The sequence below is a fragment of the Lepus europaeus genome, chromosome 14 (assembly GCF_033115175.1).
Source record: "Lepus europaeus isolate LE1 chromosome 14, mLepTim1.pri, whole genome shotgun sequence".
Taxonomy (NCBI): domain Eukaryota; kingdom Metazoa; phylum Chordata; class Mammalia; order Lagomorpha; family Leporidae; genus Lepus; species Lepus europaeus.
Window position 1 is genome coordinate 3655779 of NC_084840.1, and position 16054 is coordinate 3671832.

At 40.2% G+C, this 16054-nt stretch overlaps 1 protein-coding gene across 2 annotated transcripts in view; it reads right to left on the minus strand.

Moving 5' to 3' along the window:
* The window catches only part of TPR (translocated promoter region, nuclear basket protein), a 66167-nt gene extending 50377 nt beyond the window's left edge, over positions 1-15790 (minus strand). The window contains exons 1-12 of one of the 2 annotated variants that reach the window (XM_062211513.1): positions 15612-15790; positions 14771-14875; positions 13109-13182; positions 7848-7944; positions 6691-6794; positions 5965-6129; positions 5419-5511; positions 4964-5044; positions 4797-4884; positions 2990-3130; positions 2683-2774; positions 1900-2097 (exon numbers count right to left, since the gene is read on the minus strand). In XM_062211513.1, the coding sequence (XP_062067497.1) occupies positions 1900-2097; positions 2683-2774; positions 2990-3130; positions 4797-4884; positions 4964-5044; positions 5419-5511; positions 5965-6129; positions 6691-6794; positions 7848-7944; positions 13109-13182; positions 14771-14875; positions 15612-15762 (1389 nt within the window). In that variant the 5' untranslated portion in view covers positions 15763-15790. The remainder of the gene's footprint in view (positions 1-1899; positions 2098-2682; positions 2775-2989; positions 3131-4796; positions 4885-4963; positions 5045-5418; positions 5512-5964; positions 6130-6690; positions 6795-7847; positions 7945-13108; positions 13183-14770; positions 14876-15611) is intronic. The other variant, XM_062211512.1, reaches the window with a different exon arrangement.
* Between the last annotated feature and the right edge of the window lie 264 nt (positions 15791-16054).

Here is a 16054-nt window from a genome sequence, read left to right on the forward strand (position 1 = left end):
ACTTTCTAGGTACTTACATAAATAACCGATACATCACACTCAAAACTACAGTAATCAAGTTATAAACTAAAAACATTGTGGTATCTAAAGTAAAAATTCTGTACAAATATGAACATATTATTTATTATTGCAAATACTGATCATCATAACATTTATCACTATATGATAACGGGGAGGTTGTAATCCTCCATCAGACTGTCAGCTACAATCTTAGAAGCCACACTAAATCCAGTGCATTACCAAACAATGTCATACAAATTCTCTCAAAAGTTGTTATAAGATAAAATCAAAGGACTACATTAATGAGATAATCATTATTACACTACAACATGGAAATAAACATCAAAAGTAAAATATTTTTAAGATTCAAAAAAGACTTACTTAAAAATGCATCAATAATTAATGCGAAAGAAGTAACAGTCAATATACAAGGCTGCTAAATGGTGACAGAGGATATGCAGTGTTTTGCAAAGTTGTGCTACACCACACTACAGGCGTACAGGCAGTTCTACAGAGCCTGCTACATACACAAAGAATTAAACTTTGATATCTTACATCTTTGTATCAAATTCATCCAATTTTATTTCTTAATGTATTTCTAATGATAATGTTTTAAATATTATTCAAAGTATTGCTGCTGGTGTTTCAAGTACATCTGAGCACAATGACCACTCTACAGGTATGCATAAACTGATTTCAGTAAGAACAGATATGTGACAGAAATGAAGTAGGTAAACATTGATGAAAGATGGCAATGATACAACTCTGCTGGGGTTAAAACAAGATTCAGATGACAAAGCAATCTGGTTATAATACTGTTAGAACTTTACAAATTAACATTATAGAAGCTAGACTGGAAGACAGCATGAAGTGTAATGGGCAGAAAACTCAGCTCTAAGATGCAGAATTATGTCTGAATTCTTTAGTAGTTAGAATTTTTATTACTGTTACTATACATTAAATGGTTGCTGTTACCTAACTTGAGGCACCCAACTCACTATCCTGCTTCAGAAAACCCAAACTCCAGGACAAACTCACTCTCTCTCTCTACAGAGAGAGAATCTGAAGATTTGACAGCTCAGCAAACCAGTCTGGGCTGCAACTGATTCAGGGGAGGAAGTCATTAGCTATAGTATCCGCAGATTTCAATTAAATTGCACTATCAGCAGAGATTTAATTTTGAATTTTGGACATAATTCATTTAGATTCTTATCCCAAAAGACAAAGAAATTTATCAGTTTAGAATAGTGGATATCAATTAATGTAGTTAAATTTCTTCAATAAAATTTGTCTGGTAAACTTTGAAAGGTTTTCTAAATATATTAATAGTTGTATCCTAAAAGCAAAATATTTAGGTATAAACACTATTTAATCACTATTAAAAAACAATTCTCAAAGAAAAACAATATTCCTAAATTTGCCTGATACCTTAATACATAAAGGAGCAGTAACAAAATAATGTCTATTGGATATGCCAAATTATAAAATGGTCTAAAAAACCAGCTCTTTACCTGTGTCAGACAACATCATTTTTAGACAGATTATCAGAAGTGTCTGTCCAAGAATAATGCTAAATAAAGTGAGGAGAGTTCTATTAGAGATTTGAAGAGAAGACTTGGCTATTATCCTCTACCACAGGTTCCTGAAGAAAACATATCAAGCGCTTAAGAAAATGCAAAAGGCTATCAAAATTTTATCTGAACAAAGGCAGAACATTTTGTGATTAAATGTTTTATGTAATGAGAAGTATCAAACTGTGTAATCACTAATTAACAATTAGTAATTAATAATCACTGAAAGCGATTTAGCCTTATCTGACTCAAACACCTTAAGAACTACGCAATGAATGATCTCTCGTTTTTATCTTCCTCAAAGCTGAAATCAAGGAATGGAACCAACCTTCATAGCTTGTTCAAGCTTAACAGATAAACTTGCCACAGCCTTCTGTGCGCGTTCATACTCCTCACGCTGGCGTTTCAAAATTGGTGCTTTAGCTTCAACTTCTTTCACTATTTCATCTAGATACTTATTAATTCTTTTGTTTTCTAGTTTCTCCAAAAGCAACTGATCTTGAGCTTCCACATAAGCATTATACAGCTGAAAGCAGAAGAGGGGTCATTTCAATCTGAAACCTAACAGAAGTCGGTAGTTTACCGAACTTCTTAACATTCTTTAGTATTTACACAGGAGGGGAAATGCTTGCTACATGTTATACAGAATCAGAAATGACCAAAAGCCCTTCCCAGAATAATCAATCCATCACCAAATTATTTTAAATGTCACTTTGGGGAAGAATTAGGTTTCAGAGAGATTTTTCTTTTTTTTTTTGACAGGCAGAGTGGACAGTGAGAGAGACAGAGAGCAAGGTCTTCCTTTGCTGTTGGTTCACCCTCCAATGGCTGCCGCGGCTGGCGCAGCGTGCTGATCTGAAGCCAGGAGCCAGGTGCTTCTCCTGGTCTCCCATGGGGTGCAGGGCCCGAGGACTTGGGCCATCCTTCACTGCACTCCCGGGCTACAGCAGAGAGCTGGCCTTGGAAGAGGGGCAACTGGGACAGAGCTGGCGCCCCGACCGGGACTAGAACCCGGTGTGTCGGCGCCACAAGGCGGAGGATTAGCCTATTGAGCCGCGGCGCTGGCCTGAGATTTGAGTACTTTTCTAATAAGCTCCAATATGATTTTTACCTCAGTTAATTTCATGCCAGGTTTCACTATCTTAGCTACGGCTGCTGCAGTAGGAGACATGGCTGCAAGCTCTTCTTCAGACAGTATAGCTCCTGTGCCAATACATACAAATAAAACTATTACAGTTTTCAAAACTCCAATGCTAAAGGTATTTATAGCTGAAGATTCTGTAAGAATAAATTCTCATGCTATAACTTAATGGAGTTTCCTGTATCACAGCATGATAAATATTGTTAGTGAAACAAAATGTCTAAAATACAGGGATTTCTAGTATTTCAAGATATTAAAAATCATCTGTCAGTCATACCTTTACGTTTTGTGGCAGACAGGAGGTCATTTGCATTTTCCAATTCCTTCTCCAATTTCCCTATTTTCTCAAGCATTTCTTTTTCCATTTGATCTTTAGACTCCTCCACCTCTAGAAGATGATCTTGTATTGCTTTGTTGGCTAAAATATTATTAAAGACAGAATATCCAGTTACTATTTTGCAGTTTATAAATTCTAGCAGAATGGCCTTTTTTTCTTGTTCACAGACAAAACTGATTTCTAGAGATGCTGCACCTGAGAGTTGTTTTCTACTGAGAGCTCTTCCTTCACTAGTAATTTCTGAAATGTGCTGGCCTGGTGAGTATTTTTTGTTGAGTTTTTCTTTTTGGTATCTCTTATCTACCATATAAATAAGGACACTCAAATGGTAAAGTGTCTCTAAGCACACCTTTGATTTCAACTTTGATTTTTAGTCTGTATAAGACTGGCTGGCACTGAGGCGTAGCAGGTAAAGCTGCCGCCTGCAGTGCTGGCATCCCATATGCCACTGGTTCAAGTCCCTGCTGCTAAACTTCTGATCCAGCTCTCTGCTGTGGCCTGGGATAGCAGCAGAGGATGGCCCAAGTCCTTGGGCCACTGCAGCCATGTGGGAGACCCAGAAGCTCCTAGCTCCTGGCTTAGGATCGGCACAGGTCTGGTCATTGCGGCCGTCTGGTGAGTGAACCAGCGGATGGAAGATTTCTCTTTTAATGTGCCTCTCAAATAAATAAATAAATCTTTAAAACAAACAAAAAAATACTATTGGCTGTCCACATCCATGAGTTCTGCATTTGTGTATTCAATCAAATAAACAGAAAATATTCAGACAAAAATTTGGGTTTGTACAAAACATGCACAGATTTTGTTATCATCTCCTAAAGCAAACAGTTCAACAACTACTTACACAGCATTTACATTGTGTTAAATTAATCTATAAAGATGATTAACAGTATACGGGACAATGTGTGCAACTTATATGTAAACACTATGCCAATTTACATAAGGGATTTGAGTTTCCTCAAGTTTCAATATCCTTCATGGTCCCTGGAACCAATGAATTCCCTGTGGGCATCAAGGGACAACTGTAAATCTACTACACTAAAACAGCAAGATTTCAGAAAAGTCTTCACAATATTCTAGTGACAACTTAGAAAGGGTGGCTTATTTATGGAGCTGATGGTACACAATTATAAATTTCTATGTACTCTACAGAGTAAATGTATTAAAAATGGAATTTTTATCATTAGAAATCAGGAAATTATGGCTGTTGGGTGAAATAAGTAGGAAAACTGTTACTTATATCTTAAAATATGATGTCTGATTAAAGTACAATTCTCAGTTCCTTAATCCAAGGGATCTTTATTCCAAATTTTGTCCCTCATAAAATTAAACTTCTAAATCCAACAATCTGTCCAAAGGGAAACAAAAATTATATTTTTTCCTCTTAAGATTTGTGTATTTGAATGGTAGAGTTAGAGAAGGAGTGTGAGATCTTCCATCCACTCTTTCACTTCCTAAATGACTGCAATGACTGGGACTGGACCAAGCCATAGCTAAGAGTCAGGAGCCAGATCCAGGTCTGCGACATGGGTGGCAGAGGCCCAAGCTTTTGTGTCATCTTTTGCTGCTTTCCTAGGCCATTAGCAGGGAACTGGATTGGAAGTGAAGCAGCTAAGACTCTAACAGGCACTCATATGAGATGCTGTCTTTGCAGGCAGAGGCTTAACTTGCTGCACCACAGCACCGGCCCCAAGAAGATATTACCTTCTATTTACAACCAAAACAGTCTTCCTGTAAAAACACTTACCTTCTCCTGCTTCTTTCAAAAGTTTGTGTAGTTCATCTACCGCACGGGTTAGTTCATTGCTCTTTGCTTCTGAGTCATCAGCAGCACTCTAAACATCAATGTGAAAAAGTTAGCTGACAGCCAATAATGCGACATTAGGATTCCAACATATGTGGCAAGATGTTTACCTTGTATAGGTTAGAGAGTTTTATGTGAGCATTTAATTCATTGTGGAATTTCTCTTCCATGCTGGCCTGTTGTTCCTTGGCCTGGAGAAAACCACCACCAAAACACAAAACAGAAAGAAACTCAATTTAGTAGTCTAGTTTGAACTGAATTTTGCATTGTTACCTAATGTCAAGATTTAAAAAATTCATTTTTGTGAACAGAAAGACTAAAATCAAAATCAGTTTTCATGATGAAAATGAAACTGAGATTTTTATCTTAAAGTTTATATATATATATATATATATATATATATATATATATGCAATTTTAGTCAAACTACAACATATAGAAGACTTCTGGTAGCTATATAGTTCTAGGGCCAGATTATAACACAGCATGATTTTGTGAACTAATAATGTCCTAAGTGCATTAACACTTCTGTAACATAAATAAATCACAAAACACTCATCTGTACCTCTTTTGATTTGGTCAACAGATCTTCCACATGCTTTTGGAGATGCTCATTTGATGTTTTTAAGCCATTCATCTGTTCTTCCAGCCTGGAAACCTAGCAACAAAAAGGTGGTGGAGGTGGAGTGGTTATCATATCGACTGACATTAATCTGATACAAAGTTTACACTGTTAAGAAAACACAAAATAATCTTCCTATCCCAAAAAGTAATTTACAAAAAATATACATATTTAAGAAAATGAAAATAGCTCACGGAACATAGTATTTAGATTTAGCTTTTAAACACTAAGCATTTCTTAGAGATGCTAACTTAGGATAGATACAATATAGTAGACTGTGTCAGGAGTCATCAAAAGATGACCTTAGAATTCTTTATATAAACGCTACGTTATTCCCTTACAACAAATTTAATCAGTTATATCTTCCATATCAACCACTGATTTTACCACCATTGAATACGCATCTAATAAACACCACTGAACACAAAACTAAAAAACAAACCCAAGTTATATTCAACATTAAGACAGACACTATTTTATTAAATTTACCTCCTCTTTTTTATTTTCAAGGTTACACTTAAGCTCTAGAATCTCATTTCCTTTTTCTCTTCCAAGAGCCAGAAGTTCATCAGTTTTAGTTTTCAACTCTGTATTTAGCCACGTATTCTGATTATGTAGCAATTCCTTTTCTTGCTCCAAGCGTTTTTCTCGATACTAAAGAAATCCAAGAAAGTGTTATGAAGATAGTATGCAGTTACTCCAAAATTATCTGGAGGGGTGGGCATTTAGCCTAGCAGTTAAGATGTGTGTATTTCCCATCAGAGTGTGAGTCTGACTCTGGTTTCTGTTGCCAGCTTCCTACTAATGCAGACATGGATGGCTGTAGTGATGGCTCAAGAAATTGGTACCTGCCACACATGTGGAAGATCTAGACTACATTTACGGCTTTGGCAGCGCCTAGCATTGGCTACTGTGGCATTTGGAAAATGAAGCAGCAGAGAGATGGAAGCTTGCTTCTTGCAAATAAAATTGAGTATGTTTTTTAAGCGTACTTTTAATTTAAAACAGAAATATGTATCATAAAGAACTACAACAGACTTGAATTAAAAAAAAAAATTCAATTAAAACTGTCCTAATGCTCAACTCTGTTAAGATTAAAAACAAAACCACAACTTTTAATTACTTTACAGGCAATCTGCCTATATTTAAATTTTAATTTAGGTAAGTTTTAAGCAAAAATTATACTTTATTCATTAGGAATCATCTGTTACTTGCCTTAACAGAAACATCTGAAGCTTGAAGCTCATCCAATTTTAACTGAAGCTCACCCTTTGTAGTATTGCTTTCTTTCAGTTTTTCATTTACACGTTTAATGTCCTCTAGAAAGATCAAAAGAGAATTTGAAATGACAACACTCAGAGGAACCAAACATGAAAAACCCATCTCCAGAAATATAAATCTTTACATACAAAGAAGTCATTCTCAAGTCCCTTATTTTAAACTGTTCCTGTTACATTCAGTTACAAATTTAATTTTAACCAATAGATGATAAATAAAAGGTGAAAGAAATATGTAATCTAAAGAGAAACTGGAGTATAAATAACTGAAATTTGTATATCTAACCAAATATGTGAATTATATGGGTTACTTTGTTTTAAATACAGTATCTTCAGCTAAACATTCCACATTTAACCTTAATTTGCCTGATACATAGCCAAAGAGCTGTTAAAATTTAACAAATAACCACTTGTTAAGATAAAAATCTTCACTTAGAATATATGTCTTTTCAAATATTCCTTAACATCTAGATTTTTATGAAAATAAATCCTTTAATTTTTATCAGCTAGTACTGCAAAATGACCCTGAAAAAGTATAGTTAACTGAACATTATTGTATGTCAATACAAACATCTGATAATTCTCCTTTATTTTATAGAAATAAAAATTTCCAAAAACCTTAAAAAATGAAAAAGAAGCAAACAAAGAATAGTATTAACACCCTGGGAATTACATTCACTTGAGAATATCAGCTACATTACACACGAGAGTTTATTCTGGTCTTACACAGTTTACATTCCTAACTCCTAAACTCCCTTCAGTCTGTTTCAAATATGGGCTCCATTTTTAGGTTTTTATATTAAATGTTATGGACAGCAAGGATGTCTGTGTAAAATGAAGAATGGGAGTTCAGCCTTTACGACTGAATATTTAAACTGCTTCCAATTTATTGTAACTGTAGTAAAAATCCTTGTATATAAACCTTGGTCCAAGTTACTGCTTCTTTGAGATGTTTTTCATTTGTGCCCTTTTACTGAACTCTATGGTAAGTTGAAACAAAAAAACACCAAAGGAGGAACAGACTGGGGTATATTCCTGGCACAATCAGAATAGGAAGGAAACAATGGACTTAAAGGCTAAAGCACTTGTTCATACCGGATAAATATTCAAGTTCTTGAGACAGTCTTTCATTGGTTCTAATTAAGTCTCTTTTCTCAGCTTCTAATTCTTCCTTTGTTCTTGTAAGTTGGTTCTGTCATACAAAGTAATAACTTTAGACAAGAAAATCAAGTTGTGCAATCAATACATGAAAATGGAGCTGTCAATTAATAGTTAATGTTACAGTTTAAAAATGGTTGATTTCCTTTCATGTATCAAAAAAGTTTAAAGATTACTCACACTCTGGACACTTCCATTCATTTTTTGAATCTTTAAAATACTTTCTATATGTTCACAAAAATTTTCTGCCACATTATGTGAAAATGTTATTATTGAAACAAGTTGTTATAGGACACTTAATGTACTTCTAAGATTTTGCTCTCATAAAAATCACTGCATTTATACTTTAGTTCAAATTACATCTTAAAAAAGATCCCTAGAAATGGAATTACTTGAAACTCTTAATGTATTCAGCAAAATTGCTCTGCGACAGGACAATGGACTTTCAGAGCTTCTCTTCGAGTTTTAAGTACCAACCTAAAGCCATTCATCCCAGAATGCACTGGGGTGCAGCGAGAGAACAAAATCAATTCTAACATGGGGAGGCAAACAATGATTACTTTACCAGTTTTTGTAGTCTACATTTGTCTGATTACAAGCAAAGTACAAAAATGTTTCATGCTGCCATTGGCCATTTATAGACTTCTCTGACTTCAAATGTCCTTTGTTCACTTCTTTGATGGTTTTCTTTTTTATTTTTTTGACAGGCAGAGTGGACAGTGAGAGAGAGAGATAGAGAGAAAGGTCTTCCTTTTTGCTGTTGGTTCACCCTCCAATGGCTGCCGCGGTTGGCGCGCTGCGGCCGGTGCACCGCGCTGATCCGATGGCAGGAGCCAGGGGCTTCTCCTGGTCTCCCATGGGGTGCAGGGCCCAAGCACTTGGGCCATCCTCCACTGCACTCCCTGGCCACAGCAGAGAGCTGGCCTGGAAGAGGGGCAACCGGGACAGGATCGGTGCCCCGACCGGGACTAGAACCCGGTGTGCCGGCGCCGCAAGGCGGAGGATTAGCCTAGTGAGCCGCGGCGCCGGCTGATGGTTTTCTTTTTTTAAGTAGTTATATATCAAGCATATGAACACTATATATTTTTACTGAATATTTAATAATATTAAATAATATTAATAAATTATATTAATAATAAACTTCCTTTTCGCCATTTTTATGTATAAAATTTTAAATCTTTCTTGGACTGAGTCTACCATTCTTTCCCATTATAAGTCTTACACTGTTTTTAGGCTCAGAAATATTTTTAAGATAAATTTTATTGTGTATGAGGTTTACATACTACATATGCAGAGAATGCTTACTACAGTGAAATTAACTTATTTCACAGTTGTTTTTAAACTAGCAAATATTCTCTATTTAATAAAAATCCCCGGGGCCAGTGCCATGGCTCACTTGGTTAATCCTCTGCCTGCGGCACCAGCATCCCATATGGGCTCCGGGTTCTAGTCCCGGCTGCTCCTCTTCCAGTCCAGTTCTCTGCTGTGGCCCGAGAGGGCAGTGGAGGATGGCCCAAGTGTTTGGGCCCCTGCACCCGCATGGGAGACCAGGACGAAGCACCTGGCTCCTGGCTTTGGATTGGCGCAGTACCAGCCATGGCGGCAATTTGGGGAGTGAACCAATGAAAGGAAGACCTTTCTCTCTGTCTATAACTCTACCTGTCAAAAAAAAAAAAAAAAAAAAAATCAACACACAAAAATCAATAGCCTTTGTATACATAGACAATGCCATGGCTGAGAATGAGCTTCTAAGATCAATCCCATTCACAATACCAAAAAAAAAAAAACAAAAAAACCCTTAATTTTACTAAATATAATTCTCATGCTATAGATTAGATCCCTACACTTATTCTACAAATCTGCTACTTTGTAAGCTTTGACCTGTATCTCCCCCAGCATTTTGTTTTCTCTCTGAATATTTTAAAAGATAGCTCTTATGTGAGATCATGCAGTAGCTTTCTTTCTGAGCCTGGCTTACCTCACATTTTCCAGTAGCACCATCCATGCTGCAGTATATGGTAGGATTTCCTTGAGTCTGACTGATATTCCATTGAATATTTATATACATTTTCTATAGCCATTTGTTGACACATTTTATATCTTGACTTACTGTGAGTTATGCTTCAATGAATGTGGTAGACCAACAAGGTGTGGACTTTTTCTCTTATAGGACTGCTGGGTCATATGGTCCTAGCTGGTTTAGGAACCTCCACACTTTCTCCACAATGGCTATACCAATCTACATTCCCACTGTTATTTGATTCCCCTTCTCCCCTATTTTTGCCTGCACTTATGAACTCCTTTTTGATAACAGCCTTCCTAAATGGGTGTACAAAGTATCTCACAGTGGTTATCTGAGTGTCTGGTTCAAGTTCTTTGCCATCTTCAAGTCAGGTCATTTTTCGGCCATTAAGATGTAAGAATTCTTTATGAATTTTGGATACTGGCTCCTTTACAGATACATGGTTTGCAACTATTTTTTTCTAAGACCACAGGTTGCCTTTTCACTCTGCTGACTGCTTGACTGATGTGCAGCAGGTCTTTCACTAGACTGTACTCTCTTTTATTTACTTTTGCAGCTTAATTTTTAGTGTAATATCCAAAAAAACCAGTTATAGCTGATGTCAATGAGCTTTTCCTCTATGTTTTCCACAAGGAGTTTTATGATTTCAGGACTTACATTCAGGTCTCTTACCCACTTTGGTCTAAGTTTCGTGGTCTGATAAATGACAAGTGTCTGCCTTCATTCTTCTGCATGTAGAAATCTAGTTTCCCTAATACTATTTGTTAAAGAGCTTTTCCTCTTCTCAGAATCCTCATGGTCCCTTGCCAAAAGTTACCTGATTGCAAGGATTTGGATTTCAGGGCTCTCTAGTCCATTCCCATTGGTATGTTTCTGCTTTCATGCCAATACCATACTGTTTTGATTACTGTTATCTTCGTCATAGCTTTTTTTTTTTTTTTTTTTAAATTTTTGACAGGCAGAGTGGACAGTGAGAGAGAGAGAGAGAGAGACAAAGGTCTTCCTTTTGCTGATGGTTCACCCTCCAATGGCCGCCACGGCTGGATCACCGCGCTGATCCGATGGCAGGAGCCAGGTGCTTCTCCTGGTCTCCCATGGGGTGCAGGGCCCAAGCACTTGGGCCATCCTCCACTGCACTCCCGGGCCATAGCAGAGAGCTGGCCTGGAAGAGGGGCAACCGGGATAGAATCCGGTGCCCCGACCGGGACTAGAACCTGGTGTGCCGGCGCCACTAGGCGGAGGATTAGCCTATTGAGCCGCGGCGCCAGCTGTCATAGTTTTATATCAGGAAATATGATGCTCCCATTTTATCCCCCTTCGGTTGTGCTTTATGTTCAGAGATTTCTGCAGTTACGTCATGAATCTGGGGATTTGTTTTTCTTTAACCACAAAGACTGTCATTGTAATTTTGTGTGGAAGCTATAGACTGCTTTGGGTTGTATGGACATTTTACATTTTAACAGTAATTCCTCTGGCCCATGAACACAGTATTGTCTCCCATTTACTTGTGTCTTCAACTTTTTCCATCAATGCTTTACAATTTTCAGTGCACAAATCTTTCACCTGCTTAGTAAATTTATTTCTAAATTTGTTTTTGGGTTCTATCATAAATGAGATTATTTCCTGGTTTCTTTTCAGCTATGTTACCACTTGTGAGTAGAAAGGCTACTGCTTTTCATTATGTACCCTGTAACTGTATGGAATTCATTTTCTAGTTCTAATGGTCTTTTTATGGAATCTCTGGAGTTTCCTAAATACAGGTTAACATTATTTGCAAATACAGGTAACTTTTTTTTTCTGATTTAGATGTGTTTGATTACTTTCTAGTAGCTTCACAATTTCTTTCTTGCTTTTTTTCCCCCAAAATTTTATTTGGGTATTTGCGTGCTTCTTTTCCTGTGCTGCAGATTCACTGCTGCTATCAGATTTACAAAGAAGTTATGACAGTAATCTTCCACAAGAGGTTAAAATCCTGGGTTTTACTTCTGGTCTATCTGTTCTATTGTTCTCTACATGGATTCTTACATCAGCATATATATATATAAGGTTTTAACAAATACAACTTTAAAATATTTTAATGCATGGACAGTAAGCACTTTTAAAATGATACTCATTTTCAAAATTACCTAGTTATTTTGGTTATTTTTCAAACACCTTTAAAGCTATGTTACCAAGTCCTAATCTCTCTCACTTGGTTTAAGAGTCAAGTGAGTGTGGTCTGGTGCTGTGGTATAGCAGGTGAGGCCGCTGCCTGCCATACTGGCATTCCATATGGATGCTAGTTCATGGCCCTGCTGCTCTACTTCTGATCCAGCTCCCTGCTAATGGCCTAGGAAGCAGTGTAAGATGGCCCAAGTGCTTGGGCCCCTGCCACCCATGTGGGAGACTTGGATCTGGCTCCTGGCTTCAGAGTGCCCCAGCTCTGGCCATCATGACTACCTTGGGGAGTAACCAGTGGATGGAAGTTCACTCTTTGTAACTATTCAAATAAGTATATAAATCTTAGGAAAAAAAAAAAAAAAAGAGGAGTCAAATGCTTGGTATCAAAAACATACTAATCTGGACAATGTCTCCACCTAGGAGCATGCTATACACCTCCATCTATAAATGCATACTCGTGCTGTTAATGTTTTTAGTAAAATAGAGGAGTGTCTTGAAAGGTTTTCTTTCTGTAAGCAATGTACCTCTCTTGCAAAGTTATTTCAAGGTATATTATGGGGCTTTCATGTTGCTAATAAGATTCTTGAAGGAGAAATTTCTTCTCTTTATTTTAGAAATCTGAAGAAACTGCTATCTCTAAACCTTAAATCAAATACAAATTAAAACATTTATCTATATCTGTATCTATACATATAGCAGAACCTAAAATTCTATCTGGTTAACAAATCACTGGTCATAACCACTCACTAAATCAGTTAGTCAGCAATCCTGGGGATTATATTCAACATGTTACCCTCACTGCTGCTGTAAGGAAATGGTCGCCAACGTGGTTGCACTTTATCAATGATATCAAAACACTTGGAACAACGCCTGGACTATAGTAACTATTCATAGATAATTTCTACTGAATAAAAGGAATGTCCAATCTATTGATAAAACTTAAAGGACTTAATTAAGAAACTTGTATACACATGTTTTCACCGGTAGCTTCTCCTAATTAAGAGAAATAACTCACCTGAATGGCAGTAGTGCGGTCTTGAGCACTTTCCAACTCTTTGTTTTTCTCAGTTAGTACCTTCAGTTGATTATCTAGATAAATGGAGTTTTATAAACATACACACATTAGCTTAAAACTTACAATGGATGTTTTTACTCAACAGCTACCCAAAACACTGAACTTCCTAAATGCGTTCCATATCTACTGTATTATAGAGCAACATTTAAAATATACTGCTCTCTCTCCAGAATGTTCTTCAATAGCATAACACACTTTTCAAAAAAGCTTTTAAAAATATCACCTTATGGGGGCCGGTGCTGTGACATAGTGGGTAAAGCCACTGCCTGCACTGCTGGTATCTCATATGGGTGCTGGTTCTAGTCCTGGCTGCTCCACTTCCAATCCAGTTCCCTTCTAATGTGCCTGGGAAAGCGGCAGATGGCCCAAGTGCTTGAAGCCCTCTACCCATGTGGGAGACCTGGATGAAGCTCTTGGCTCCATGCTTTGAACTGGCCTAGCCCTGGCCACTGAGGCCATTTGGGGAGTGAACCAGCAGAAAGAAGATCTCTCTCACTGCCTCTGCCTCTCTGTAACTCTGCCTTTCAAATAAATAAATCACTAAAGAAAATATATCAGCTTATTTGATATGCAAAGCTGTATTAGATGGGCATGTGGGTCCAGCTACCTTATAAACTACAATCACATACTTATGATGTACATATGGAAAAACTGTCCTTAAAATTTTTTTTTTTTTTAAAGATTTATTTGAAAAGCAGAGTGACAGGGAGAGAGGGTAAGATGGAGAAAGAGGGGCCGGCGCCGTGGCTCAATAGGCTAATCCTTCGCCTTGCGGCGCCGGCACACTGGATTCTAGTCAGGGCGCTGGATTCTGTCCCGGTTGCCCCTCTTCCAGGCCAGCTCTCTGCTATGGCCCGGGAGTGCAGTGGAGGATGGCCCAGGTCCTTGGGCCCTGCACCCCATGGGAGACCAGGAGAAGCACCTGGCTCCTGCCTTCGGATCAGCGCGCTGTGGTGCGCCGGTCATGGCGGCCATTGGAGGGTGAACCATCGGCAAAGGACGACCTTTCTCTCTGTATCTCTCTCTCTCTCACTGTCCACTCTGCCTGTCAAAAATTAAAAAAAAAAAAAAAAAAAAGAGAAAGAGAAAGAGATCTCCCATCCACCTGTTCACTACCCAAATGTCAAGGGCTCCAGAGTTGGGCCAGGTCAAAGCCGGAAGCGCAGAACTCCCTGCAGGTCTCCCACATGCGTGGCAGGGACCTAAGTGTGTGGGCCATCTTCCACTGCTTTCTCAGGCACATTAGTAGGAAGCTGGATTGGAGGGAAAGCAGCTGGGACTTGACCCGGTGTCTGCCACAGGATGCTGCCGTCACAAGTGGCAGCCTCACTCAATGCGATGCAATGCCAGCCCCAGTAAAACTGCTTTCTTTAATTGCAAAGTCAAAATTAGATCCCAGGTCTCCTGACCTTTAATTAAACTATATATGCATTCCAAGTCCTTACTGCTTAAGTGAAAACTCAAAATGCTACTATAAACAAAACCAGTGATGCCTAAGCAGCATTTTCACAGACAGCAAGTAAACGCTCCCAAAGCAAATAAAGCAAGTCTGAAGACGTCAATGCTCTAAAAACACTTACAAAGATGCCATCCAATACTTACTTAGCTTCTCTAGCTCCGTCCTTAAGCTTTGGCACTCTCGGGTCTCGTTCACAAGTCTCTCCTGACTGTGGGATAGCCTCTTCTCTATCTCAAAGTACTGTTGTTCTACAGCAGAGAGACGACATTAAACACACGACCATGCAGCCAGTACCGCTACTTATGTCTAATAACCCTGACTTTAAAGTGTAAGCTAGGAGAACCCGAATAAACATGAACAGAGAACTGACAAAGAACTCATCCACCGTATCTCACACGACGAAGACAACACGGCCTACAAGAGCTCCCGAAGGAAGGACCCCGAGGTGGGCGACTCGTCTACCCAGCCCGCTCCCCACGCACCCACGGTGCTCAGCACGCACAGAGCAGACGCGAAAACCAGGTGGACAGACCTGTTCAGACAGAAACCGCGGTGCTCAGAAACACCTGCTTTAAGACAGTCCACGCGCCGCCCGCCAAACACGCCGTTACTGAACTGAGGCGGAAATAAAATGGCCGGAGTCCCCGGGCAGGGGAGCGGCGGCGCGGGCGGACCGCGCGGGGTCCGGGAGCCGCCGTGGGGCCCGGGGCCGACCCCAGGCACCCTTCACTCGGAATCCCAGGCCACGACCACAAAGGCCAGCGCCGCGTCCTCGCAGCGAGCAGCGCCTCCGCCCGCCGCGCGAATCCCAGCCCACGACCACAAAGGCCAGCGCCGCGTCCTCGCAGCGAGCAGCGTCTCCGCCCGCCGTCCCCGGAACCCCACTCCTGCCCGCTTCCCGGAGGCCGGGCAGGGTCCCGCGACCACCGCCCCCGACCGAGCAGCCGCAGCTCGACCCGACACCACAGCCCGCCGGCGACTCACCGCTCTCCACCTTGAACTTCTCGTGCCGCCCCTTCAGGCCGTCGATCTCCGACTGCTGGTCGGCGAGGAACTTCTCCAGCTTGCTCTGCACGGCCTTGGGCAGCTTGCTCAGCTCCGCGCGCTCCAGGACTTGCTGCAGCACCGCCGCCATGTCGACCGCGCCGGGGGCCGCGGCGGCGTCCGCGCAGAAGGGCGACGACCGGCACGGCCCGGGCGCCTGGGCCGCCTCCGCCGTCTCGCTCGGCGGCTCCCGAGCGCCCGCCCGCCGCAGATTCCCGCGGCGGCAACCTGGGAAAGCGAGTCCCGTGAGCCGCGGCCCAAAACGCCCCCAGCGCCCGCGTCCCGACTGCGCACGCAACCCGCGGCAGCGCCGCAGCCTGGGAACCCGAGTCCGGGGCGGCCGGTTTCCGGATCCGGGCCGCTTCCGGCCTCGCAGCCGCGGG